Raw genomic sequence first — 27,761 nt, forward strand, 5'->3', positions numbered from 1 at the left:
TAATTCAGTTGATATTTAATTACAAGGAACCCAGGTTCTTACACAAGGCAGGAGATGGGAGCCAGCAGTTCCCCATGAGCCTTTCCAGCCTGAGTGGCTGAGGCTAAGGAGATGGGGACACATGGAACACATGGGTGGGGTGGGGGCTCTGGCACAGTGTGTCCTGCCCAAAGCTGAGTGTAGTGGCCACTGGGGATCTGCCCCCTCGGCTGGCCCAGGTCTGCCATCACTCCATGAGGCAGAACTCTGTCTCCTGCGGTCGCATGCTGGGTAACACATATAGAGCCACAGCTGCAAGAGCCAAGAACACCATAGGCTTCCACATCCCAAACATGTTCTGTGGGGACCAAAGACAAATGGTGAGTGCCCAGCCTTCTGAACCCTTCCCTAAGCCAGAGAGCCCCTGCCTACTGGTGCTGGGAAGATACTTCAGGAACATCCTGTCATGGTCCAGTCTCTCTTACCTCCTGGGTAACCGCTGGAGATGGTGGGGTCTTAGTCCCGCACCACTGATACCTGGAACAACACTATGTATGTCACGTGAGGTGGCTGCCTATATTCATGGCCCATGGAATGTGAGGAACAGCAGCTCCTGTGTGTACAAGCAAGCTCAGGAGCAGACTGCAGGGTATCCAAATGGTTGCAACGAGAAAGGATCCGATGCATGGCAAGAAAAAGAGGGTAAATTCGGGCCCTTGGGAAAAGCAGCAGCACCTCATTAGCTTGACAGAGGAGAAGTGAGCTCAGAGGCAAGAGGATGATCAGACTGTGGGGGAAGTGGAGAAAGTGCACCAAGGAGTGCAGGCAAATATGAGGTTCTGAGGCAGCCCAGACCTCTTGTGGAGAATGGTGCTGGTTCAAGGAAACTGGAAGCCAGGAAGCTGGTCACTGGCCCTGCGAGGCAAACACCAGGGTCATTAAAACACCCCTGGTTACCAGGTGTGTTGACTGACTTCCTGGAAATGTGCTAGAGTTGCTGAGCCTCCCAGACTCTGTGGACCACAGGAAATCCTACAGATTCATGGGACAACAAAAGGAACATCATGAAATATTGACAAGAAAATACATATACTTGGGGAAATAGTTCTTATTTGTGTTCTTTTTTTAAAAAAAGTTTTATTGAAGTTGTGTTTTTTTTTTTTTACTGTATTACTTGAAAGACAGAATTTGAGTTTTGAGTCATAAGCTATGGTATAAAGTAACAAAAGGATGGTTTTAGGTAAGGACATACTAAGAATGCATTAGCTCAGAGAGTAATCAGAAAAGAGAATTTCTAAGCCAAGCATAAAGAGCAAAGGAAATTTCCTGCATTTGTAGGAATAGTTAAGAGGAAGAGAAGATATGAAATGGAAAACAAAACAATGTTGGAGGTGCATATACAGAGTAATTCATGTGAGAAAAATAACTGAAAAGGGAGCTAAAAAAATATTTACATGTTCAGATGCTTACATCCTAAAGTGCATTGCTAAAAATGGCAGTCTGATGTTCTTAAGAAAGGAAGGAGCTGAAGCCCATAGATGTGAGCTGGTGCCCTTTACACAGGGCAGAGGTGAGATTCTACACTTGCTGAGGAAAGGGGAGGTTTGGGTATCCCTAAGGGGTAAGTCGTGTCAGGCTTTCCTTTCAGACTGGTCACTAAATTGACAGATCAAGGAAATCACATTTGGGGACTTAATCAAGGTGTATGACAAGATTTTCTTTATGAACTCCTTGGAGAGAATATGAGGCAACAAGAGCAGGAAGACGGCCGTCTGCTGTATGACCATTTGTTAAGTGACCAGTGAGCTGGATTAGAGCCTGGAGAGGCGGTACTAGAGGCTCATCCTCATCTGTGATGTGGGTGAGGATGGGAAGGTAGGTGGCTTGTCACCCCTGAGGATGAGGTGCAGCTGGTAGCGAAAGTGAACATTTTGAAACCACAGGGTCAAGATTAAAAACAAACAAATAAAAAACTTCGTAAGTGAAAACAGTGGACAATGAACTATGTATCTAATAGAGATGAATGGAAAATTCTGCCTTGGATCCAAAAATCAACACAGGCAGAGAATGGCGAGAGGACCCTTAGCATATGCCATGTGCAAAGGGGTTTTATAAACAACACATGAAATAAGTTAGCAATGTGATACTAGTTATCAGCAGAGCGAGTGTGAGCTGAGGCTGCAGGAAAAGGCTGCTGTGTAGTGTCTTCCTAATAGCTTGGAAGCAACCAAGGAAAACTGCTCAGAATGAGAGATGGTAAGCGGAAACAGGAACTTTATCTGTTGCCTGTTGCTAATATTCAGTCCTTAGAATCCAATTCACAATTTACCAGCTATATTGCTTAGCCTCTCTACGCCTTAGTTCTATCACATATAAAATGATGATAGCTGCCTCAGGTGATTAGAACATGCCCAGCACATAGTACACATTACGTAAATGTACGCTCTTTTTATTATTTATGTGGTGTTTTATCGTTTCTAAAGTATTTTCATATACATGAACTCATCTGTCCTTCACATGAGGAAGCCAGAGGTTTTTCATCCATTGCTTACATTTGAAGAAACTAATTGTTCAGATTATGTATTTTGCCCACTGGCACCAAGCTATAAGAAGTACAAAAAGACTCACCCAAGTTCTCTGCCCACTTGAGTCAGCCACACACTCTATTCTACTCTGCTGCCGCAGTTTCTGGATGGGGAGCTGCACACTGGGGCATGGCCAGGCTCTGGGCATAACAAGCTTCCCCAAGAGTTCCTTTCTCCCCCTCTGATCAGGCCTAGCTGGGTTTGAGTTGGTCAAAGGTTATGGTTGAATGCTTTGGGTCTCATCCCATAGGGACTCAGAAATCTGGGAGTGTACAGGGAGGAACAGGTACAAGGAGAGATCCCTCTCACCAAAGGAGTTAAAGACTGTCTGTTGTTAGTAACTAGAATGTCCAAAAGAAGAAAGGAGAAGGGTTGAAGAGAAAAAAAGTGAGGAGGAAAAAAGGAAATAGTGCTAAGTGCTACCAAGAAATGCTTCAGTGGTCACTCTGAACCTATGCATTGAACCAACTACACTCTGTTGCCAGAGATGTGAGAAGAAGGGGCGGGAACATGGAGTGGCAAGAGAAACATGAGAAAAGAGCCAAAACAGGCCCAGAGAGAATAGTTTATGGGTTCTGGAAGGGTTCTACCTTGGGCCATAAGACCATTTCACCTTCTGAATTTGGTGTCCTGTTGACAGATCCAATTACATGGGACTGGTGCCCAGAATATATCAGTTTGGTTCCCTGAGAACACGGCATCTCTGGTTAGTGGAAACTTTTCACCAATACCACATTCTCTCCAGAAAGCCCAGTTTGAGAAGCCAATTACAATTGAATCCGGCCTCAAAAGGGATGTGGCATTCTTGATCTGATTTTTTTGGAGACCAGAAGCCCCAAATCAGAGAACTGCTCAGTAGTAAGTATATAACATGGTAGGGGTTTGATGCCAAGGCTGAAAGATGATGAATTGAAGCTGCCCTCATACAAATGACCATGGGGCTCACAGCTCCCCAGACCTCCTCTCTCAGCCAGTGAGGAAGGCAGTGATTCCTTATTTTGCCATCCTGGGTAGCCACAGTAGTAAGAGCTTGCCTTTAGGGCTAAACAAAGACAAAGAGCAGCCAGGCCAGCCTTGCAGACAGACATCAGCTCATCAGTAGTCAAGGGAGCTTTGAAAGTTGCCACAGTGTTGGGACCAACCAAATTTTTCCCAGCCAGAGGACAGAAACTCAAGCCATGTCAACAGTAGGCATTCCAACACCTTGTGTGTTACAAAGATATGCTCTGAGATGTCATGGGCTTTGCAGTAGCCCAAGGAAAGCCAGGGCTAAAACTCAGACCTGAGCATCACCTGTTATAAAACGGCAAAAGCAAGAAGCAAGCAGCTGAGAGAAAAGGGAAAGAGGAGAGGCCAGGGCAACCTGCACCCTCCCTCTAGCCCTGAGAAGGAGAGGACGCAATACCAGTACCTGCGTTAGGACGACGTCTCAGCCCACCAGCACCAGAGCAAAGCCGATATGACCACCAGGCCTACAAGAGGCAAGGAGAAGATGGGGGGATCGGGGGCAGGGGAGGGCTGCAACATATCACATGAGAAAGAGGCACAAGGAGAGACCAGGAGATGAGAGGTGGTACAAAAAGACATAAACACATGAATCCAACAGATAATGAAGATGATAAAACAAAGGGAAAAGAGAAAGAGATCAAGAGGTTAAACAGCAGGTAAGCGAGAGCAGCGATATTTCTTCTCTGCTGCTCGGCCTGGGTCTTCCCCCTGGTGGCCTGCGGAAGACACAAAACTGAACTGCTTGTGCAGCTGCTTAGGTCCAACTTGGGTGTTAGGTCCACGTTTCTGGCTTGTCATATCTCGCTCCTATTTTGTCAAGCAAGGATTATCTGCACCTAGACCTTTCTTGTATGTCAGTAAAACTCTGGAAAAGTGGCGCTCCAGGGAGTAGAGCGGTGCTCTCCAGATGAGTAGGACGCATACTTTGCCTGGGTCACTCTAGGAAGGGCAGCCTCCTGCCAGGCCACCTGGCCCTTTGTTCGCCACGTGTTCTGGCTGCTTTCCATCAAGTCTCAGTGCTCTGGGCTCTGGTCTCTACCATCCCCTAGGAGTCTGATGCTGTCATTGTGAGACAGAATGCACTAAAACAAGCTAACAATGGAGAAGGGTTAGTTCTTGACTGCACCAGTCATCCAGAGAGAAACTGAATTTGCAGGCGGTAACACATATGCCATTAGAGCTGCCTGTAAAAGATGCAGGACCCATTTGCAGGAGGCAAAGTGACACTTCCGTATGCAGACACAAGGAATGTGCTTGACTTTGAAGTAGAAAAACCTGGTCTGGTGTTTAGAAATGTGGCACCTGAGGCAAGCAAATCTATGAGGCTCTGAACCAGCATGTGGTGGGATATGAAGAATTCAGAGAAACAGAATACTGGGGGAGAGGCTGTAGTTACTCCTACTTTTCACATCCTCAGTAATGGTCCTCTGCCACAAGGTTAACAGAGAAATGCATGCTGGGTCCTTAGCCAGGGCTGCAGACTGAACTGCTGGGAAATTCCAAATAACCTGAGAGTTGAGTGGGACATCCCGCCACAAGAGACATTTTCTTCCCCTGTGTTTAGAGGGACACAAAGAACCTGTACTGTAAACTGAGGACTTATTCAGGAAGTACAAACTCTTCAGAAATCAGAGCCCCCAGTTAACTTCAACCAGGGCAGGGATTCAGCTGGTATGCACCTCTAAGATGTACCAGCTGTTAAAATACAGAAATATTTTTGTACTGCTGGTACATTACGCAAGATACTCCCACCCCAACCTCTGGAGATCCAGTGGCTAAGGGGTTAAGGTTCTGGCTGGTCTCCCTAGACTGGCCAACACCCCTGCCGTACCGACAGAAATATTTTATCACTTCTGATTGTCCGCGGCCCCCACCCACATGCCCCATAGTATACAGGGCCCAGAGGGCAACACCATCATCCCCACACCCTTCACAGCAACTGAGGTCAACCTAACAAAGCACCTCAGAAGAGCAGGCCTGGATGACTCTCCCAGGCTGACAAACACCCTGAAGAAAGCCTTGCACTGTCAGCAGCATTCGAGCAGTGCTGGGGAGGGTAAAGAACCTTCCAGAAGTAAGTAACGAGGGCTACCATGTACACGAAAGGAGGAAGGACTCCAACCAGCCCACCCTGGCTCCCACCCTGGTCTCTGCGACAGTTCCACAGCAACTCGGCCTCAGCCTGCTATCTCCCTCGGAGAGACTGCTCTCTCCAGTCCCACCTCTGTCTCTACCTTCCCCGGAGGGCTGGGTCACCCCAAACACTGGGCACTTGCGCCCCAGAGCCCATTTCCCATGTGATCCAGCCTTGGCTGCGGTTACCTTTTTGCTCTCAGAAAGTTTGAGGGAGTTGCTTCCCTCTGAAGTCTCATCGTCATCCTCCTCTTGGTCGTCGTCTTCCTTACCCTCCTGGCTGCGGAACTCTTTGGTTACCTCCTCCTGATCTTCTTCGGATTTAACCTCGCTAGGATCTGGTGATCCAGAAACTAGTTCATCCCAGGACTCCTCCTTCATTTCCTCCTCGATTTCCTCCTTCTTCTCCTCTTTCTGTTCCTCTTTTGTTAGATCGTCTAAAGTCATGTGACTGGCCTTGTAGTACAGCACCACCTCCAGACTCTGCGGGGCGGAGGCAGGGCAGGATGGGGGATGCTGTTACCTGTGAAGATCCCTACCCTCACAATAATGCTGAACTGTCTCATTAACACGCTGCTTCCCAGCTTGTCACCGTGCACAGAGAGTACTGTGTTCCAGGACTGAGTTGATGTCCCTGTGCGGTGTGGAGGGCAGTCACACCCAGCCTCTCTGGACCCATGCATCTTTCTGGCTATTAGCTATTTCCAACAGCTCCCAGAGCGCAGATTCTGCACCTCAGCTGCTGCTTCCTACCCCTGCCTGGTGACTCCCACTTTATCCAATCCTCTTCTACCTATGTGTACACAAATGCTTTAAGTTAGTTCCTCTCCTTTCATCCATGTCCTTCCCTTGGGCATGTGACCCAGGAAGAACAGGGGCCCCAGAAAATTGTTTTGGGCTAACTGAAATGGCCATACAGCCTAGGGACTGTGGTCCTTTGGGGCTGTAGCTCCAGGTCTGAGTGGTCTGTATCCCACTCTCTCCTTGACTTCACAGGAAAAGGGATCTCCAAATCACTGCTAAGACGGAAATTTGCTAGAGATCCCAGAATCTTCTCTACAAATACGTCCCCTGGTCGGCATGGTGGAGATGATTTTTCTTCCCAGGATCTCTTTTAACATTCTGCTTATCTAGCTACTAAGGTCACTACTCACCTTTCTGGTCTCAAAGTTGCCCTCAGAACTCTCCAGGCTTGGCTTGGCCACCTTTTTATTTTTGACCCCATTGGCATTCTTGTTCATGTTCTTATAGCCATTCTTTCCCTTGCCTTCTTTGAGCTGGCGAAGCTCTTCCTGGCAGCACTGCAGCTGCCCCTCCAGCTGCTCCTGCACGGCCAGGAGCCTCCCCTGCTCGTCCATGCTAGCCTGGTACTGCAGCTGCAGCTCCCGCAGCTTGGCCTGCAGTTCTCTGATCTGTTGGTAGTGGAGGGCCAGTTACCCGCAGCTGGGCCTACGTGATCAGTCTGGCCCCTGCCTTGGGGTCACTGCCTCAGAAATGTCCCTGCTAAAGCCCAGGAGGAAGTAGATAATACAGAAAACATTAAACTGTGGAAAATGAGCCTCCAAAGTAGTTTGACAAAGGGGTTCTCCCTAACTTGAAGACCTGATAATTTACATCTAACGTGATCAAAGAAGGATGGCTTAAATTATGTTTTTACGGTGACCTGTCTGGGGAATAAATACAGGGCTACCTCCTTCTGAGCTGCGGGGCTTTATTACACTTTATTAGTTATTTCTGATGGGAACTCCTACTTCACCCAAGCTATTTTTCTAATAGGTACCATCGCCTAAGGAACTGTGTTGTATATACCTGAGACTGGATCTGGGCTCCCTGCCTCACCCTGGAAACAGAGGCAAGTTCTAACTCTGCTCCCTAATCCCTGGTTTTGTCTTTCCTGACTTCTGGCAGCACATCATGGTCTCCTTGGTAGGTACTGATACTAAGCCACCTAGGCTCATGTGTTGCTTGCTCTCTGAACCTCTCCCATGCATACAGTGACCCCCACTGGACTGTGGACTAATCTGGGTCAGAGACAATGCCTTCTGTCCCATTCCTAGTGGATGCAGAGCACTCTTCTTGGCATTATGAGATCCCAAAGAGGAAGACATAGACCTGACCTTGAGGTGCTTACAATCTAGTTGAGGAGACAAGGCAAATACATAGAAAATAACTAAAGAAAACTGGCAGGTTAAAACAAAAAATACAATGCTATAGAAATGCTCTAGGATACAGAGTGAAAGAGAGAACAGACATGGCAAACGGGAAAAAAATATTCAAGTAGTCTTGGTGATCAGTAAATCTCAGCACAGTGGGGCCTGAGAAGTGTCCATCAGTGATGCAGCAGACTGCCCAGCCTCCTGGGGTTCAGCTCCTACTCTGTCCCTCTCACCAGGAGGTGGGCAACTATACAGAGCTGGCAGTGAGCTCCAGTCTCTCTCCTTAGCCTCTCTGAAATGGCTATGTCCTCCTCTGGCTCTAGGGACTCCTACAAGAAACCCTGCCTCCCTGAAAGCAGTTACCTCGTTCTTGTCATTTTGAGAGCCAGCTGGCTTCTCGGGCTTCTCGAGGCATTCCATGCACTCCTCGAATTCCTTCTCACAGGCATCCAGTTCTTCCTTCAGCTCTTTCTGCTGGTCCAGCAGCTTTTTCATCTGCTCTTGCAGCAGGCTGTGCTCCTCCTGGCTGAACTGGTACATGGCCTGCACTCCCTGCAGCTTGACCAACACCTTGGCAACCATGTCCTCAAAGTGCTGTGGAGGGCGGGAGGGGTGGTGGTGGTAGTGGCGATGACAGCACCCTGAGGAGCACCTGCCCTCCGCCCACTCTCTGTGCTAGGCTCTTTCTGGGGTACGAAACAGCGGCCACAAGGATCCGAAGCTGCCCAGGGGAAATACTGTATTTCTTTCCGTAAAGAGCGCCATAACTGTGTTGAGGACAAGACCTGAATCTCATACCTCCATCCAGATGGAGAATCTCTGTATGAGATGCGCAGAGTGCCACATTTATTTCTGGTAAGTAACCCAGCTCAGCTCTGAGGCTGCTGCCCACCTCACTGCTTGCACCCTTCCCCCGTGACTTCTCTCTCAATAAGATAAGAACCTTCTCCCTCTGTCTGACCTGCCATCTGCCTACTTTTACCTCCATATCTTCAGGCTCAGCAACCTCGTCGTTGGTGCTGCTGCTGATGTAACTCTTGTGACAGGTGTCAGAGCTACTGCTGATGCCGTAACTCCTCTTACAGGTAACGCTGCTGCTGCTGCTGCGGTAGCTCTTCTCATAGGTGTCGGCGGTACTGGTGCTGCTGGTGTAGCTCCTGAGAAAGCTCTCCTTACTGGCCTGGCTGCTCATGTAACTCTTGTGATAGCTCTCCTCATCATCAATATTACAACCATAACTCTTGCAACAGTTCTCGCTGCTGGTGCTCGTGCTACCGTAACTCTTCTTGTAGGACTCAAGGCTCATTTTTATTGACGGGGACTGGACTTGGAACAGCTGCATTTCTTCCAAGCAGAGCTGCAAGTCGGCCTGCAGCCTCTTCCGCTCCTCTAGAAGCCTCTCCTGCTCCTGCTGCAGCAGCTCTTGCTCGATCTGACTGGCCTCGTACATCTCCTGCAGAGCCTGCATCTGGGCAATGATCATCTTGGACTGCCGGGAGTGGGTGGCGAAACGTCATGGTTACTCTAGACACTGTGGTCCTCCTGGCTGCACCCCTCCTAGTGCGGATGTCTGCGAGCACACATCAGAGAACTGCACACCTACCCTCCTGTCTCACCACAGCCTAGGTCTTCAACTTAGCCTACAGGTAACTGGAACATGTGAGTTCCTTGCTCGCTAGGGAAGCTCTCCCCAAGGCAGATACTCCACCATTTCCAGGCTCCCATTTCTGCTGGTTTCTACACTCTGGTAACTCCTTCTCTTCTTGGAGCTGTGCTGGGTGGATCTCTAGATCACTTGGGCTCTCTCCCCTCCCCTCTTTTCAGTCAGGTGTACCCATTATCCTGAACTTTAGGGCTCAGTCCCCTCCTTCACCCCCCAGTTCTAAAATCAGTCCTGGACTCAATTGTGAGCATAAGAATTCCTTTCCCAGAAGATGCAGACTTGGAGCCAAGGTCTCACTATGAGTTCCCATACCTCCTGCCTCAATCCTGAATCTGGCCTCTGGGCATATTTCCCAGGCCCTCTGGGCCTGGCTTCTTGGCTGCTGAGGCCAGGATGAGATCTGATCGGTTAAGGAAATATTTCATACCTGGTTCCTAGTCTCTGTGCTACCCAGGCTGAAATCTGATGCCCCTGGAATCTGACCAGATCTCACAGTTTGGACTTCCGCTACTCCCTACATCTGCCTGTCTCGGCTAATATCTGAATGGACAGATTTCACCTAAATTGAAACTGTCTACCTGCTCTTCCTTTCCCCTACTGAGACCTAAGACTAAAAGCATCCCCCAACCCTGAATAGACTTGTCTGGAAATCTCCACCTGTGTGACCTTAGAGGCAGGACCACTTGCTGGTGCTTGAGACGCATCGATTCTCTAGTCTAACCCCCCTGACCTTGCTGTCATTGCCACAAAGTTCCAGTGAAGATAGTATGGTCAGTACCAAGAACCCCACAGGCTAGGAATTCTTCCCTTAGAAATGGATGGCCCCAGATGTGCCTCATGCGGGACACAAAAAGGTTATAGATTTTAATCACTGGAAAATGTACTTCTCAATTATCGACCAGCACATGAGAAAAGTTTAGAGTCAGTCCTAAGGAATCCAAACAAACACTAAGCTGATCTACTTCCAAATACACCTGGAAAATGAGATGTTGAAAGGATTGAGTCAAATTATCAGGAGATCACAGACTTCCAGGTCATCTGGTTCTAGGCATTCACAGCACTTCAACTGGAGATGCACCTGGGGGAGGAGTTAAGGTTGCAGCTAAAGCCATGAGTGGTTGTGGCTGAGAGGGCAGGGCTTTAGCTTCGTCCTTACTCCTGGCCAAACAGGCCTTCCAAACTCTGACCCCTCTGTGGAGCCCCCTTTCCCTACCATGCTGTTGCCCTCAGAACTGTCTCCCTGCCTCTTGCTATGGTTACCTTGTTATGACCACATTTTGAGGACTTAGGTGATTTGGAATCCTTGGGATTCTCCAACACTTCCTGGAAACCAGACTCCTTAAAATGTTGCAGTGCTCCGTGCAGGTCTAATTGTTCTTTTAATACACATTCTTGATTCTGTATCAGTTTTTTCTGCTCCTCCTGCGTGCCCTGGTAGAGCATCTGTAGTTCACACAGGTCTTGCAACTTTGTAAGAAGCTCCTGACTCTGTGAGGTAGAGTGGAAGGAAAGGGGCAGGAACTGTGGTGGTTACACGGAAAGAACTCTGCCTCCTTCCTGCTGGGGACCCTCCCCTTGAGAGTCTCTGAGCTGGTTCTGCACAGCCCATCTGGGATTGGGATTGGCGGTGGTGGGTGGGGATCCCTCTACAGAGACCTGCTGGTTGAGTAGCAATGACCTCATACATTTGGATGTGTTTTGCAGTTTACAAAGTGCTTTCAAGTACATTTTCTCCAGATGGACTATATATCTAAATATAAAATGCTGGACAGATTCCAGAGTATATGATGTATTTTAAGATGAAAACCCTAATCAGCTATATGGAACCGTTTTGTTTGAAGAGACCGGTGAGAAAGTAAGGAGAGGTTGGTTAAGAAAAGAAAAAGTTCTACCCCTACCCTTTTACTTCTCCCAAGTACAGTGACACTTAGGAAGCCTCTCAAAGCAGCTTCTCCACAGTGAGCAGCCGTCCCCGGCTGTGGTTACCTTGTGGAAGAGACCAGACTTGGGTATCGGGAACGTGAGTCTGTGAAGCTCTTCTTGCAGCTGGCCCTGCTCCTCCTGCATCCTCCTCTGCTCCTCCAGGAGCTCGCACTGCTCCATCTGCAGCTGCTCCATCTCCTTCTGGCTGGCCTTGTACCTTTCCTGCAATTCTGTCAGTCTGAAGAGCAGTGCATCACACTGTGGAGGGGGCGGGGCGTGGAGGGGTGGTGATTCGGGGAGCTAGGCTCCCTGGTGTTTCTCTGCACTGTGCGGCCACCAGAACACTTGGTGCTCTCTTCCCTGTAGCGATTCACCAGGGTCTCCCTCCCTGTACAGTCACCTTAGACTGATCACCCCAAACCATACTGCACTCATACCGCCCTAGATGCAGAACGAGAACCCCAGCAGGCTGCTTGGCACTGCTGTTTGGCTGTGCTCTATATTCTGCCTCCTAGTCCCTTCCGAGGGCAGTTTGCGAGGGAGTGTTATCAACGCCCCTCCCTTCTCATTTCCTCACCTCCCTTTCCTCTGGTACATACCATTTTCCCACCCTGCAGGGAATTCTAGTTCCTGTTACTCTCATTATCACCAGTTGTTTCTACAACTAATTATGCTCCTTACCAATAAGGACTTACTTTTACCCTGATTTCTCCCTGTTTTTGTTTTTAACCAGCTTTAAAAAATCTTCAGAAAAATATGAGCTACTGCTGAATTTGGGTTGAGAAGACAAAATCCCCTTGATTCCAAAACCCCAAATCTAGTATCGAACTAATCTCAGCACTGTTTTTGGACTAGAGCAAAGGCTGGCTCTGTGTGTCAGCATGCTTTTCCCTCCACACAGTCTCGTCCACTAGGAGAAGAAGTGGTGAGCAAGTCTGGGCCCCCGGAGCCTCTAAATGGAGTGGGAGTTGGGGGAGGAGGAAAAGGGAGCCTGGGTGTAGAAATGCAGACAGACAACTACTGGGGTGGTCTGAACAGCCTCCCCAGTTCTGTGTCCTCTGAAGGCCTCTCCCTGGGGACACAGCCTGCTGTCGGCTGTGGCAGGAGCTACTGAGTATTCTGGCAGAAGGCAACTAGTTCTACCATCTTTTGAGGATCTTGTGCTTTTTTTCCCTCATCATTGATACCATTCTATTTCCTGGCAGCGATCAGGAGCTGAAAGTACTCAACAAGGCTACCTGATAATGACTTGTGTTTTACACACTATGGAAAAAAGGGAAACTGAGGAAGGAAGGCCTTATTCACCACAACAAGAATTTTTTACTAAGAGAAAGTGAGATGAGAATGGCCTTCTGCTCAACTTTAGAATTCAAGCTTACAATTTTAACTAATCTGAAGTCATAGAATAAATCCTGGAAAAGTCTAAGTCCTTCTTATACCCAATCAGCACTCTGGGCACAGGCCACGCCTTCTGACAAGAGCATCTGCAGTCTGCCTCAGAAAACTGGACCTTTTCTTTCTAGTTCTAACAATCGTGGTTATATATGTTCTTCTCCACAAATGACAAGATAGTTCTAAGCTATAAATGTTAACATACATGGGATCATTCAGGAGTTCAGACTGAATCCAGATTCTACTAAGCCGTGACTTGGCCTCAAAATCAAGGTCAGGGCAAAGTTTTAAAGTTAACAGCATGGGGATCTGCCTTTGTTTCCTGGCTTTCCACGCTCAGCTGTGATCGGACAGGAAGCCCATCAAGCCCCTTGGTTGGATGATTTCACCTTTTGGGCCTATACCTCCTCTCTCTGATGCTCAGGAGCTCTCACTTCTCTAAATTACAATTACCTTATTAGCATATTTTCCCTTGTCCTCTGGTATGGGCTGGGTGGTCTTGAGCTGCGTCAGCTCCTGCTGACAGAGCAGGAAGTCCTGCTCGAGCTGATCATACATGTGCTTCTGCTGCTCCAGCGCATCCGTGCTGGTCTGGCACAGCCGCTTCATCTCCTGCAGCTGGGCGTGCATCTCTGCATTCTGGGGTAGGGGAGGCAGACCCCACCATCATCCCAGGAGCTCCAGGTGCTGCACTCTCTCCTCTCAAGAGGGACTAAGGGGATCCTACCCTGTCCTTTCCAGTTCCAATTTCATCCCAATGGGAGCTACCTGAGATGGACCAATCCCTCACTGGCTCTACACAGAGACCTGGGGCTTCCTGGGGATGTGGGGAAGGGAAAGGGCTTCCTTTTCATAGGCTGATTTTCTGATTTAAAATCAAATCAATTAAAATCTGACACCACCTTTTCCACGAAGCATCCTTTTATCCCCCTCAACGACAGCTGCTCCACCATCCCCTTCTCCCGTGTACTCGTCCTGTTACAGGACAGTCTGCCATGCTACACTCTCCCTCATCTGAAGCTTCTTTTACCTTCTCACTGCTCTCTTGGAAGCAGGCCACGATGCCCTTGAGGTGCTGCACCTCTGCCTCGTGGCACTGCAGGTTCTCCCGCAGCTGCTGCTGCACGTCCAGCAGCTTGTCCTTCTCACACATGATGTTCTGGTACTGCAGCTGCAGCTTCTGGAGCCGGCACAGTAACTCCTGTGGTGGAGGGGGCCTTGGGCAGGACCTCTGGGACCCTCAACCCACTCATTCTTCTGTCCGAGCGACTATCAGACACGGACAGTCTGAGAATCCACTTCTCCCTGCCCAGCACTTACTGGTTGTCCTCTTGTTTAATGGAAGACTCGAGGGTGGCCGGAGTTTGTCACCTGTGGTGCTGCACAGGTGGTGGCTGGAGCTACTGTAACTCTCTCCTCTTATCCCTCTTCCCCCAAACCTCCTGGCACCTAAGCAGCCCCTCACCTGGGGTTGCTGTTACCTTCTCACTCTGGCTTTCTATGACTGTGGGTTTCGTGACTTTGAGCTGCCGGAGCTCAGCCTGAAGTTGTAGCTGCACCTTCAGGAGCTCATTCTGCTCATCCTGGCTAGTATCGTACTTCTGCTGCAGGGTACAGAGTCTGCTCCTCAGCTCCTCGTTCTGTGGTGGGGAGGATGCGGGTAGAACCGTTACTCTCACAGGTCAGCAGACCCCTCTCCAGACCAGCCTGGTTCTTTTCCAGATGCAGACCTCTTGAGGAGATCCCACAGGCCTAGGATTTGGTTTCTTCTCTGCAGCAGATGCTCAACAGTGACTACCATTTCTAGAATGCAATGCTGTATGACTTCTCCAACTGCTCTCTGGTAGATTGTGCCCCTGGTCGCAAGGCAAGAGTCAGCAGAGCACAGCCTTCCTCTCCGTTCATCCTCCCCTGAAGCGGTGGCTCCTCGTAGGCCCTCTGCCCTCCCCTGATGCCCTTCCCCGTCAGTGTTTACCTGGGTGACATTGTGGGAAGTCTGAAACCGAAGCATCTCATTCTGTGCACACTTGAGCTCCCTCTGCAGCCGCCTCTGTTCCTCCTCACTCGTCCGGCGATGATGCCGTAGCTCTTCCAACTCACAACACAATTTCTTACACTGTGGGGGAAACAGAATAGGAAGGCTGATTTACTAAAGGTGACGTATGCACTCAGGGAACAGGCTTGGGCAGAGCACAGTATTCCTTTTACTAATATTTACATCAGGCAAGCAAGCGGGACGCCAGGATACTGGCTCCTGCTATAGCACATGCCTCCGTTGTCAGCCTTGTGTCTAAGATGTTTTTACCGCAGGCCAGGAGGAGGTGACAGCAAGGCACTGAAGGGCACCTGCCTTCCCCTACCTTGTTCTGCATGTCATGCATTTGCTCCTCAGCTCCCAGCAGCTGCTTTCGCAATGACTGGGTTTCAGGATCAGGCTCTAGGAAATCCGCTTCTGAAGTCTGAGACTCCGTTGACATCGTACTCCGTTCCGTTTTGGACTCCAGCCACCTTTCTGTTGCTCTTCGCGTCCTGTAATCCAGAACCCCAGAGCCAGGTTTGGGAGAGAGCTGTCTGGCATCACCTACCAAGTGTGCTTGGTACTGATGCCTTCATTTTAGGCAAAAGATAGTAAGGAGCCTTTTATTGTGATTTACCTCTGAAATAAACATGCTTTTAAGATTGCAGAAAAAGTCCCCAACACCTCAGTCTGTAAAGGCATGTCTGACTCTGTAAGAGTGCTAGTCCAGTCGGGCTCGAGGCTGGGCCTGGAGTCAAGCCAGCTCCGATCTGGAGGCACTATGCCATTAGACTGAATCAAGTCTGTGAGGACAACAAAGGAATTGTTTCTCATCTACTCCAGGGCAGAGCAAACCAGACCTAATGCCTAGAATGGAAGAAAACTCAATTTCAGAACTCACTCAGCTCTAGTCCAGAGACAACTGGGTTGGATCCCCAGGCCAGCTTCCAGGCAATATCTGTATCCTTTGGAGACCATGGAAAGGACCAGCTCTCCAGAAGCAGAGGGACGCTCTTAGCCTGGGTATCTGCCTGCACCAGTTCTACTCAGGGAAAAGCCCAGTCCTAAAGAGCCCCCCGACCTCCAGCTGTACCTCTCACTCTCCAGATCTGCAAGCTGCCCGGTGAGGCTGCTGTTGCTGTCCTGCAAGGCTCGGTACTCCTCACTCAGGAAGTGGTAGCGGTCCCGCAGTTGCTGCAACTCTTCTGCAGAGGACAGGCAGAGAGGTGAGCTCCTAGGAGGAAACGTTGATGACCAGTCCCCCATTTTCTTACCTAGAAATCTGACTGCAGAAAACTGAATCCTTTCTCTTTTTCTAAAGACAGAAGAGATACCACCTACAGAGGCTTAGACAACAGGGCCCAGAAAGTTCCACACTGCAATGGGTCTCTGTCCTCTTTCAGTTAACTGCCCATCTTTTCATCTTCCCAGAAGATCTGCCCTGTGTGCCCATCTTCAAAACCCCAACCAAGACAGTCTTGAGATTTTAGGAGCTCGTATGGGTTTAATTAAGTTTTTCGCTTACTGCATTTAAAGTTTCCATTCAACTGTTTATGGTTAGCTTCCTCTTACACTTTTAGTATGAAAAGCTGAGAGATGTGAACTGCCAGATGTTACACTGCCAGTGCGGGGCTTTCAAAGACAACCTGAGCATTTTCACCTTCTGATGTCCTTTTACTTCCTTTATCACCATGAAATACATCAGCCTGCATGTGGTCAAGAATTCTAATGATCTGTTATCTGCTGTCAAAAAAGCCCACCCCAACCAGACCCACAAATTATCCATAGGCATCGGCAGAGATCTGGCTGAAATGCCCCAGCACGTATCCCTTAGTTCCACATACCAATAATTTTTAATGTTGTGATCATACAAACACCCAAATCTGTTTTATTTCTTCATGATTTCTCTCAGAATACTAATATTGAAAGAACACTAACTTGCTCTAATTAGAACACAAGGCCTCTCTTACCTGCTGTAAGATTCAACACCCTGAAATTCACTTCTAATGTTCCTTCTTTATTCCAATCAAAAGTCCTCGACATACTGCCGATTACCACAGAAGGAAGGAAGGAAACTAATCGTTAATGAAAAGCAACCATGTGCTAAGCGTTAGACTTGATGATTCCAGCCTCGGATTTAGTTGTGTTGGAGTCCTTTCAACACACTATGTATTTCAATTAATCCCCAAAAAAGCCCTATAAGGTTTTCTATCTTTCTTTCTTTTTTTAAAATAAACTTTAAGTTTTAGGATAGTTTTAAGATTTACAGAAAAGTTGCAAAGATAGTGCAGAATTCCCTGGGAGTGTTCTCACCCAGTTGCCCCTATTGTTAACATCTTCCCATGAGGACATCTGTCACGACTAAGGAATCAACACTGGTACATTACTGTTAACTAAACTCTACACTCTATTCAGTTTTTTGTACATTTTCCCTAAGGTCCTTTTCCTGTTCCAGATCCCATCCAGCTGTAAAGTTTTATTAATCAATTTTGACAGGTAAAGAAACTGAAGGTCAGAGAGATAATAAGCAGGCTAAGCTCATCCTGCTAATTGGCAGAGCTGAGATTCTGAACTCAGGTCTGTTTACCTCCAGCCCAAGCCTTTCCACTGTTCTGACCTCCCTCTCTTAGTACCACCAGTTCTGAGGCTCTTCTGAGGGCTTGTTATAGCTGGGAAACTTGCAGTTCTTTGATTCCTTGTTGATTGCCTCTGTTTGACCTGGCCTAGTACAGGGCCTTCCATTATACCCAGATCATAAATCCAGCCTCAGAATAAAGGCAAACTCTCTGATGTCATGAATCCTGGCAACTAGCTGGGAGACTCGCTGTCTGAGAGCAGAGCTCTAAGCTTTTGAGCACCTCATGTAATACTGGAAATAACCTCTCTTTCTCTCCAGCTGTCTTGTGCTCCTGTTTATTGCCCCTAAAGCTTCTACTTGAGAAGGGCTAAAGGAGACTAAAAGTCAGCATCTTGGGACCTGGGAGCAGGACTGGAGCCCCCCCAGAAAGTGCCCAGGCAAAGCAGCACGATGCCAGAGCAGCGGGAAGAGTTTTCTAAGGTGACAGGCCCCTATACTCCCATCCCAGAACTGGAAACTTTCTCAGGAAGTGTTGTAGCATAGGCAGTTCAACAAATGCCCAATGGTGCTCCAAGGAAGAATTCTCAGGGTACATCCCCATGGTGCTATTTCTTACACTATTATGGACTGGTTATGTGACATCAGGGTAAGTTCTTCTCCCTCACAGTTTTGTATTTAAGCTGGAGGTTTTTCCCTAGACATTCCTAATTCATGACCTAAGCCCAACTGCCATCATCTTCTTGCACACTATCTCCCTCTGCTTGATTTGACTGACAGACTGTGAGGAGGGCTTGCTTTCTCATACCTTGCATCTCAGAGAAATCTGAGAGACTTAAACTATTGGATGGGTCAGATCTCTTCATTTCTATTTCTGCACGGAGGGAGGTGATCTCAATCTCATATTCTCCCCGGATGCGCTCCATGTCCTCGAGTTCATTCTGCATCCGGCAGAGATCCTCCTGCAGGGAGGCTATGTCACTCTCATGTTCAGTCGCAGAATCCACTGCTGCTTGCCGCAGATTCTGGATCTCAGCCTGGGCCAGATGCAACTCCTGTTCTATTTCCTTAAGTTCACATTCTTTTTCACGCTCTAACAGGGAAATCTCCTCCCGTAGAGACCGCAGCTCACCTGCAAAGCCCAAAGGTTGAGATGGTCAAGAGGATAAGTGAACTCATCCCCCATATTCTAGAGGCATAAAGTCAAAGGCAGATTTATCTTTTATCTATAAAGTCTTGACAAGCTGATCTCTACCCCATCAGAGAAGCATAGCTTCATCTGGTTTGGAATAAAGGGAGTACCTCAGAATGGAACAGAGTGAATCTATGTTGTAAGGTACAGTGGAAAAGTAGATCGTGAGGCTTATCAAAAGCAACAACTTGGGCTACTGCAGACAAAAAGTATTAAGTGCTTCTAAGAAACCACCTGACAGTTAAAGACCAAACCTAATTTACAGCATTTTACTGACGCCCTGAGTCTCTCCAAAAAGTCCCTGACTAAAATAATTTACACAGACTATTTTCATCCATTCAGTCTGGGAGCTTAGAAATTACAGAGCCTCAGATCCCCCATGAACTGCTTATGTAAGTACTGGCCCCAAAACAATGTGTATTTAGAACTCACAGCTGAAATTCAAATATAAGTTCATTACATAATAACCAAACATGGGAAAATAATCAGTATTTCCTAGATGCTAATCAGTAAGGGACTGTTTAAACTGAAGGTTAAACAGAATATAGGCATATCCATAGAGAAGACATGAAAAGGTTTCCATAATTTACTAACTAGAAAGAAAAAGAGCTGTAAAATATAAGGTATTATCTTATTTTTGCCAAAAATTTGTATGTATAATATATAATACAAATATACAAAGACAGAAAAAGGCATGGTAGGATCTATGTCTCAAACCATAAATCATAGTTGCTTTTGAGGAACGAGATAGCATGCGACATGGATTTTAACGTCCCACATCATATATACCAGCTGTTTGATTTTCACAACAAGCCTATATATTATAATAGGTTTTAATTTACAAAAGAGACATATAAGAGTTCTCAGTATCTGTGGAGCATCTCAAGGTTTCTGGACACAGGTGCCCATCTGGGATCAGGAGAACCTAAAAGTGGGGAGAGAGTAAAAGGCAACTGCCACCAATAAAGAATTCAAAATTTGGGAGTCAGGAGTAGGGAATTAGTGAGGATTGGGTTGGGAGGCTCAGGGCCTTCCCATGAACTCTTTGCAAGGTGCACTGTCTCCCTCCCTTGCCCCCAACTCCTGCTCATTCTACTTACCATTCAGATTTCAACTTTCCCTAGCCTCTGTCCCATCTCCTCAAAAAAACTCAGCAAAGTCCTCCATTAAATGTTCTCATAGTGCCTTGTACTTCGCAGTGTGTGTGTGTGTGTGTGTGTGTGTGTATAAAACATTGGTCTCCCCTCATTTGGTTGTAAATTTCATAAAGACAGGAAACATGTCTGTTTCACTCACCATCACAGCACCAGGATCTGCCACAGAACCTGGCATAATGCACTCAATAAATAATTTGCTGTGTTCATGGATAAATGAGGCAGCGGTTTAGCTAGTCCACACACTTTTACTGAGGATCATGGGTACAGAATTACATGTTTGGGTATTAAAAAAAAAAAGGGAGAGACAAGAACATAGATGTTTGAGAAGAAAAATTTGGACATACTGCAGATATAAATGCTGAGTGGACAGGGTGTTTCGGGGGTAGGGGGGGAAGGTCTGCTGTACTCAGCCAAGCTCACAGGTGCACATCTTTTGCTAGTCTCCCTTCTCTACAACCATCCTAGCTGTCTCCTCCTCTTGGTCTGTTCAACAAGTATTAATTGATCATCATCTCTGTGCCAAGCCCAAACATCACTTAGATTCTCTGACTTCCTTCCTATTTGAAGGAAACAAAGTCCTTGCTCTTTCCACTACTGAAGGTCTGCCCCTTGGAGGTTACAGACTAGTGGGGGAGACACAAAAGTCAACCGGCCATTAGGATAAAGGCCTGGGTGGATTTTCTGTCGGGAAGCTGACCAACCTCCACTTCCCCACTATGTCCTTGATGTTACGGTTCAAATCTCCCTTAGGTTGTCCTCTGGGATCTAGCCCTAAAAATGACATTCTCAGATCAGCTGGGGAATGTTGGAAGGTCGCCCTCAGCCTCAGAAAGCTCTTAATTAGAAACACAAAGGAGCGGAGGGACGGGACTTGGCGGGCCCGAGGGAGGGGCTTATCTGGAAGCCGGGCGGGGCGAGCCCCGGCTGGGAGTTGGAAGGGCCCGACCCGGGTTCCGAAGAGCTGGCGCCGGTTGACAGTGGGGCTGGAACCGTCGCGGCGAGGCTGAGGGCCCGGGAGCTGGGCTGCGGGTGCGGAAAGGTCAGTTCTCACTCACTGGTTATGGCCTCCATCTCGCCGGCCCCCCCGCAATCGGTCTCTCTGGGGGGCCTCCCGCCGCCGGCCGGTCCCGGCCCCCGAGGGGCTGTGGCGGCCGGAACGGCCTCTCAACACCAGCTACCTCTGAGGCCGCGCGCGCCCCCTCTTGACGGAAACGGGCAACGTGCGTGCGCAAGGACTGGAGTTTGGGCACCTTCACCAGATCAGCAGTTCCCATCCCAACCCCCACCGCCACTCTCGCGCTTAGATGAGATCTAATACTCTACTGGATCCTTTCCTTCATCATACAAACATGATCATCTAGTGTGTCCCATCTCAAAAAAGGAACACCAAAAGCTCTCCCTTGACTTCGTCTCCCTTATTTCTCTACTTCTTTTCAAAACATGACTATCGGAATTAGGGGTACTCACCTCCATTTCACCTCCCCTTTCCTTTTCAATCCCAACACAACAGGCTTATTCTCACTGATATGTCTCACAGCCCTCCGTCTTGCCAAATACAAAGGCCATCTTACTCGACTTGGCAGCTTTTTGACACCGCTGATCATTGTCTCCTTGGAGCTTGGAGCACTTTCTGCTCTCGGTTTTCAGGTCACCAAATACTTCAGTAGTTCCTCCTACCTCAGTCTTTTTTGTTCATTTCTCCTGCTTTACTGGACCTTTAAATTCTGGAGTATCCCTGGGACTAGACCCCTTTCTCTCTATGTATCTCTCCATGTGATTTCATGGTAGTCTCCCATGAATTCAAATGCCTTCTATGTGCCAATGACGCCCAAGTTTGTATCTCCAGCCCTGATCTCTCCCCTGGTTCTAGATTCGTATTTCCAACTGCCTCCTTAATATATTTACTTAGATGTCAATAGCCATTTGAAACTCAACATGTAGAAAACATGTCTTAAACGGCTCCCCAGCCTCCAATCTTTTTCCTTGTCAAGTCTTCCCCATTTCAGTAAATGACACCACCATCCTTCCAGTTTCTCAGGGCAAAGTCATCTTTCATGCCTCTCTTATCCCCCAATCCAATTCAGCATGTCCTGAGAGCTCCAATTTCAAATTATATTCTAAATCATCCCCATTTCTAATCCAAGCAACTATCATCTCTACTGCAATAATTTGCTGATCAGATTCACTGTTCCTTTCATCTAATTTCCACACAGTAGCTGAAGTGCTCTTTTTAAAATGTAAAGCAGGTGGGGAGGGTATAGCTCAGTGGTAGAGTGCATGCCTGGCAATCCCCAGTACTTCCATTAAAAAAAAAAATCTAATTACCTCCCCCCACAAAAAAAGAGTATACAGAGCTTACAGAGATACAATATATATCTCAAAAAACTGGAAGAAAAAAAAGAATTATTTTTCAAAATTAGTAAAAAAATATTATCCAAAAAAATAAACATAATAAAAACAAAAATATAAAGCGGATCAAGTCCTTCCAGCCCTGCTAATACCCTCCCATGTTTTCCCACTAAACTTAGAATAAAAATCAAACCTCTCAGCTGGCTGTAATCTGAATTTTGTAATCTGAATTCTTTTCTTACCAGAATCATCCACATGCACTTTGCTTCAGCCACAATGGCCTTTGTTCTGTCCCTCAAACACCTGAAGCTCAACCTCACCTTTTGTGCTTTTGCCATTGCTGTTCCATCTGCCTGGTGTGCACTTTCCTCAGATCTTCCTCAGTATTCAGGTCTTAGCTCAGATGTCCTCTTCTCAAAGAGGACTTTTCTAACTACCCTATTGAAAATAAACTTCCATTTTACCCCATCTCTCTACATCATATTGTTGTATTTTCTTCACAGCACTTATCGCCACCTGAAATGTTGCTTGTCTGTTTTCTGCCTCTCCCTGTAAAAATGTACTCTCCATCAGGGCAGGAACCAGTCTGTCTTGTCCTCCCAGTATATAGACACTCAGTAAATGGTTGATGAAGCACATAAATTAGCCCTATTTTACAGTTAAGGATCAGAAGATAAAAGTGACTTGCTCAAGATCACAAAGCCTGTTTTGTGGCAGAGCTGGGCTCAAGAATTGGTCTGAGACCAATGCTCACGTGCTTTCCCTGTGCAACACAGCTCTTGCCATTTCTCTCCTTTGCCCCCTCCTCCCTGCCCCTTTATTGTCTACTTTTCCTGCATCTATCTTTGCTTACATCTTCTTTCCCTTCTCGTTCCCTCCCCCTCCCCCACCTTGGCTTGCTCCTCTCTAGGCCTGCTTCCTGGCCTTCCTTTTTTCTCCATTTATACTTCTTTTTTGGCTTGATCTCAGTTCTCCCTGGAGAGTCCCTGCAGTTTTCTAGGGCAGCTCCCCTCAACCTTCCAAAAGCCCACAGATGTAACAAAATCTGTCTCTTTATTTGGCGGTGCTGTGGAATGTGGGACGCCTGCCTTGCTGCTTCCCAGAGACAAAGGGATGTGGGCGTTAGAAGAAAGGGCTTTTGGGGCCACCAGCTTGGTTCTAGGTAGCAAGAGAAGAGTCCTCATCTGCTTCCCTTAAAACATGCACAGAGTCCCCTCCAGTTACTTCTCATTGGCTCACTGCTCTTCCCATGGTGCCCTTGGAGGGGCAGGAAAAAGAAATCTGGTTGGGAACTTAACCCTGACTACCTACCCTTGGCCCTGACCAAGAGAACAGAGGAAAAGGGATGCAGGAGTGAAGGGGAGAGACTGAAGAGGAAAAGGAGAGAGTTAACCACAGGGAATGGGGGAGAAATGGGAGGGCAAGAAAGGGAAGGGGAGGACAGAAGAATGAGTCAGAGATGCATAAAGAAAGGAAATGAACTAAAGAGGAAGGTGGAGGGACAAGGAGAAAAGGGTGAGAATAGTAGAAGAAAATGAGGAGAAAGTACTGAATTCAGTTTCATCTGTCTGCTATGCCTCAGCCAAACCCTCAAGACAAAAGTCTTGGGATGGCCACCCGAGTGCAAGGATTTACCTTGGAGCTGCTGGATCTGCTTGGTGAACACCTCTGCCTGCTGGGCACTGGCCAGCCGCTCATCCTCCAGGAGCCCTGCAGTGAGGGGGGAGCTGGCATCAGGCCTGGAATCCAGTGGGCACAGAGCCTTCAGGCCCAGGCCCTCCGGCTCCGTGACAGGCACTCACCCTGCAGCTCCAAGGAGTCGTCCTCATGCTGCCCTGCCAGTTCCCGGGTCTCCTCCAGCTCCGCCACCAGCTGCAGCACCTGAGCCCTCAGCTCCTCCAGCTCGGTCTCCGTGAGGCTCAGGCCTCGGTGCTTGCTGACTGACAGGGAGCCCACACTGCCACCTTTCTGCACTTGATCATCCTCTTCCTCCACTTCTTCTTCCTCCTCTTCTTCCTCCTCTTCCTCTTCATAGAGAGCTGGGAGTAACACTTCCCCTAGGAGAGACCCCCATCCCACCAGTGAGTAAGGGTCAGCTGCCTTTCCACAGTCCTTCAAGGGCCTTCCAACTCACTATCTCAGGGCAGAGATGGTATAACAGTGCCACCTTGTGTCACCCCAAGGAGCCCCTGGGCAGGACCTGTGCACAAGATGAGTCCTCCTCAAGTGTGAGCTTCAGGTGGAGGTAGCCTCCCTGCCTCCCAGGCCCTTTCTGGACCAGTGTTGCACCTGGTGGCCTCCTAGTACTGCCTTGGGGCAAACTGAGCAGCCAGATGCTGGCTCAGCTGTGCGCAGCTTAGGCAAAGATACCTGCTTCTTCAGTCCTTATCTCTGGGTGGTGAGAAAAGTAGTCAAGAAAGGATTCAGACACTGGTGTGTCTTTAAGCCAAACAGGGCAAGAATTACAGTTTGGGGGGTTTTAGAATGTTTACAAATTATCCAGGTGGCTTGTGAGAAATTAGCCTTTCCATAAGTAAGCATTGCCTGTCAGTAGACAGAGAAAGAGAACATCTGAATTAAATGATTCTCAGTGTTTTACTTGGACAATCACTGGGGCCCTTTCAAATATATTCTATCGAATAGCCTTTTTGAAATTTTCTACCAGGTTCATCTTTCTTTTCCCTGCTGAGTGTCAGGAGGTTTCCCCTGACAAGGCAGTTTTCGGGAGGAAGTCATAGGTTATTCTTATGTGTAAAAGAAAGCCTGACATTTTAATGCAGTAAGAAACTGGGGTGTACTGGTTCCCAGCCTCTGGCTGGCGATCACCCCCTCCTTTGCTGCAATGCAGTTCCTCTAAACAGCAAAATCTTGTCTGGATGGCAACAGTTTGTTTTAAAATTCTGTATCTGGTCTGTCTTTGCCGGATAACCACAACCTAAGGTTCATCTGGGACCCCTTGGGGGAACAGGATTGTACACACTGAGTGTGCATAGGGACCTGGGGACCCTTCACAGGAAGTTCTGGAAATAGGACCAACATCCTTCTAGGGTCCTGGTGTTGGCAGCAATTGCCAAGTCGCATGGGTGTGGTGGGGAGGTTGGCCTTCTCACCTGTCCCCCTCCCGGGCCCCCTCTTTCTGGCAGTAAGCTAGCCTAGAAAACCAAAGCCACAAGGCTTCCATTCGAAGTTAATGGTGGGGGCACCAGAAAGATAATACACATGCTCACTTCTCTGCTTTTGAAAATAAGAGACAGCTTGGGATCTGGGTCGGGAGGCAGTGAGAACAAACCCCCTGCTGAAAGGCTGCTTCAAAGCTCTGTCCAACAAGGCCTCTTTCTCTGTCTGGCAGCTCCCTCGGGACACACAACCTGGTTAGCTGGTGATTAGGACCCCAAAGGGATGTACCCTGAACTTCCCTCAAAGCCTGAGGCCTGAGGAGGGGTTGGAGCTCAGACCTGAAGGATGGAGGGGGCTGAGCTGAACTGGGGGGGTGGGCTGTGTCCTGGCTCAGAATTCTGGGGGTCAGAGGGAGGAAGGAGGAAGGAAGGAAAATTGGGTGAGGGGGAGGGAAAGAAAGCTTTTTGGGAAAACTCACCCTCCATAGCTTGCATCCCCCGTCGTTCTAGGGACCCCCAGCGTTGACCTTTCTTCCTCTCACAACCCTCAGACACCTCGTAGGAGCCTAAAGTGGTAACTGTGGGTCCTGTGAGCAGGGAGAGAGGAGGTATTGTGGGATGCTAGGGGCAACTGGGGGCTGGGGTGCAGCGGGAGGGGATGGGGACACGCCTTCTAGCTCTTTGGAGTCCTGGGGGTTTTCATTCCGGTGGAAGTATATGGCTCACTCTGCCCAGTGCTGTGACTCTCCTTCCCAGGCCGCCCCTCAAGCTGGGCCTGCGGGGACACCGCCCTGCACTGCCCAACCTCCTCTCTACCCCCTGTTCCAGGTTTGTCTCCTTTGCACAGACGGAAAGGATGTGTCTCTTTGGCCCAGAGGGGACAGAGGAGATGGGCAAGGATGGCAGAAGGCGGGAGCCAGTAAAGAAGAGGCTGAAAGGATGAGGTGGTGCTTGGAAGGGGAACGGGGTTATGGGGGGGTGAGAGGCGTTTGGGAAGGGGCTCTGGGCTGGTGCGGCTACCCTCCCCTCCATTCTCTTACTGGACTTCGTCCACCAAACCCGCGCCCCAAGCTTAGAAGCTTTCGGGGTCAGAGCGGATGCAGGGTCTGGAGTCTCCAGGGCTGGAAGCACTGCCGGCTGGAGAGACGAGATGGAGACGGCTCAGGGGAGAAACTGCCAGGGAGGATGCGGCCGGTGTGGGAAAGACCCAGCCCGGAAAGATGGAGACCGGGCCGGGGTTGGGGGTGGGATGGAGGGAGGAAGACTTAGGAGGGAAAGGTGGGGGCAGCGGAGGGGGAGAGGAAGTGGGGGTCTGGAGGGAGGAGAGATGGAGAAGAGGAAGGAGCGGCGGTGGAGAGGTGAGGGAGGGCGCTCTGACCTGGACCCGGGCAGCTCCAGCCCGCGGCGCCCGCGCCAGCCCCGGCGCCCGCCTCCATGGCTTCTCGCGCCGCCGCCGCCGCCTCCCGGAGCAGGCGCTGCAGCCGTGAGGCCGGGACGGTAGCCGGGCACGCGTGGGGACGGAGGGAGGGCCGGCCGGCCGAGGGGGCGGGGCCTGGCCCGGCCACCTGACACCGCCCCCGCCGCCGCCCGGAAGCCAACCCTCCTCCCGAGCGCCCTGACCCTGTGCTGGCGGGCCGGCGCGGGGAGGCCGAGCGAGCACGTCCCTCGACACGCCCCAAGGCCCTCGCGGAGGGAGCGATCAGATCCCCTGGTCTGGCAGTGGGTCCTACCCAGAGTCGGCCGCGCGCCGGGACCCCTCTGCGCCGTGTGTCAGGACCCCATCCCGCTCGGGGATGGGGGAGGAAAGGCACAAAGATGGACAAATCCTCCCAGCCTGTTTCCTCCAAATCTGCAGACGCTCACACTTCCTTTGCTCCTCACGCAGCAGGGCGGCGACCCCAATCTCGGCAGTCAGCATGGACCAGCGGCTGCGGGCCCCAGCCTCAGAGCTGCCTGAGGGCTGGAGGAGGGAAGCCGAGGCCAGGATATGCGAACTGTGAGGCCCTGATCCATTTGCTCTCCCGGCGCCCCCACCAAGCCAGAAGCAGAGACCCTCCTAGGAGTGGCCATTCCGTGGCCCAACGCAGTCCTTAGTATCCCCTTAGTATCCAAAGACCTCCTTTCTCCACCGCCTGCCTTCCCACCTGGCCCCGCGCCCGGTGGGCTGCGAGACGCGACCCCCACTCACCCTGCCCCTGTAGCATGCTGATAGTGGACATTGCTGATTTTCACTCTCATGGAAGGGAGATGTAAAAGCCCAGAGAGCTTATGTCACTTAATCATTCATTCAAGGAACGTCTACAGGGTGCCCAATCTTGACGAAGCTACTGTTCTCACATCTCTGCAGCCAGGAAAGAAATGGGTACACTTGGGAACCGGAGCGTCCCAGCACATCCAGAAAAGCATTGGGAGATTCCTAAGCCAGAGACACACACCAGTCCCTTCTCTTGCACATCCATGCACAAGACCATGAGCAAATACTGTCTGTGTCACTCATACAGGCTCCCAGATTCACA

The 27,761-nt window shown here is 49.2% G+C and overlaps 1 protein-coding gene across 8 annotated transcripts; it reads right to left on the reverse strand.

Moving 5' to 3' along the window:
• On the reverse strand, nucleotides 1-26,774 carry CCDC136 (coiled-coil domain containing 136). 8 transcript variants are annotated; one of them, XM_072964526.1, is made up of 18 exons: nucleotides 26,624-26,772; nucleotides 25,725-25,832; nucleotides 23,932-24,186; nucleotides 23,765-23,839; nucleotides 18,240-18,563; nucleotides 15,950-16,061; nucleotides 15,200-15,368; nucleotides 14,815-14,955; nucleotides 14,321-14,479; nucleotides 13,870-14,040; nucleotides 13,293-13,478; nucleotides 11,511-11,705; nucleotides 10,785-11,012; nucleotides 8,844-9,350; nucleotides 8,225-8,455; nucleotides 6,860-7,117; nucleotides 5,895-6,188; nucleotides 1-337 (listed from the first exon to the last, which is right to left on the reverse strand). In XM_072964526.1, the coding sequence occupies exons 1-18, from the start codon at nucleotides 26,679-26,681 to the stop codon at nucleotides 227-229; spliced, it is 3,582 nt and encodes a 1,193-aa protein (XP_072820627.1). In that variant the 5' UTR covers nucleotides 26,682-26,772; the 3' UTR covers nucleotides 1-226. The 8 variants fall into 8 exon arrangements, with proteins under 8 accessions (XP_072820627.1, XP_072820629.1, XP_072820630.1 ...); XM_072964528.1 differs by lacking the exon at nucleotides 10,785-11,012 and having other exon boundaries at nucleotides 26,624-26,773; XM_072964529.1 differs by lacking the exon at nucleotides 6,860-7,117 and having other exon boundaries at nucleotides 26,624-26,773.
• Between the last annotated feature and the right edge of the window lie 987 nt (nucleotides 26,775-27,761).

This window comes from Vicugna pacos, chromosome 7 (genome assembly GCF_048564905.1).
Source record: "Vicugna pacos chromosome 7, VicPac4, whole genome shotgun sequence".
NCBI lineage: Eukaryota > Metazoa > Chordata > Mammalia > Artiodactyla > Camelidae > Vicugna > Vicugna pacos.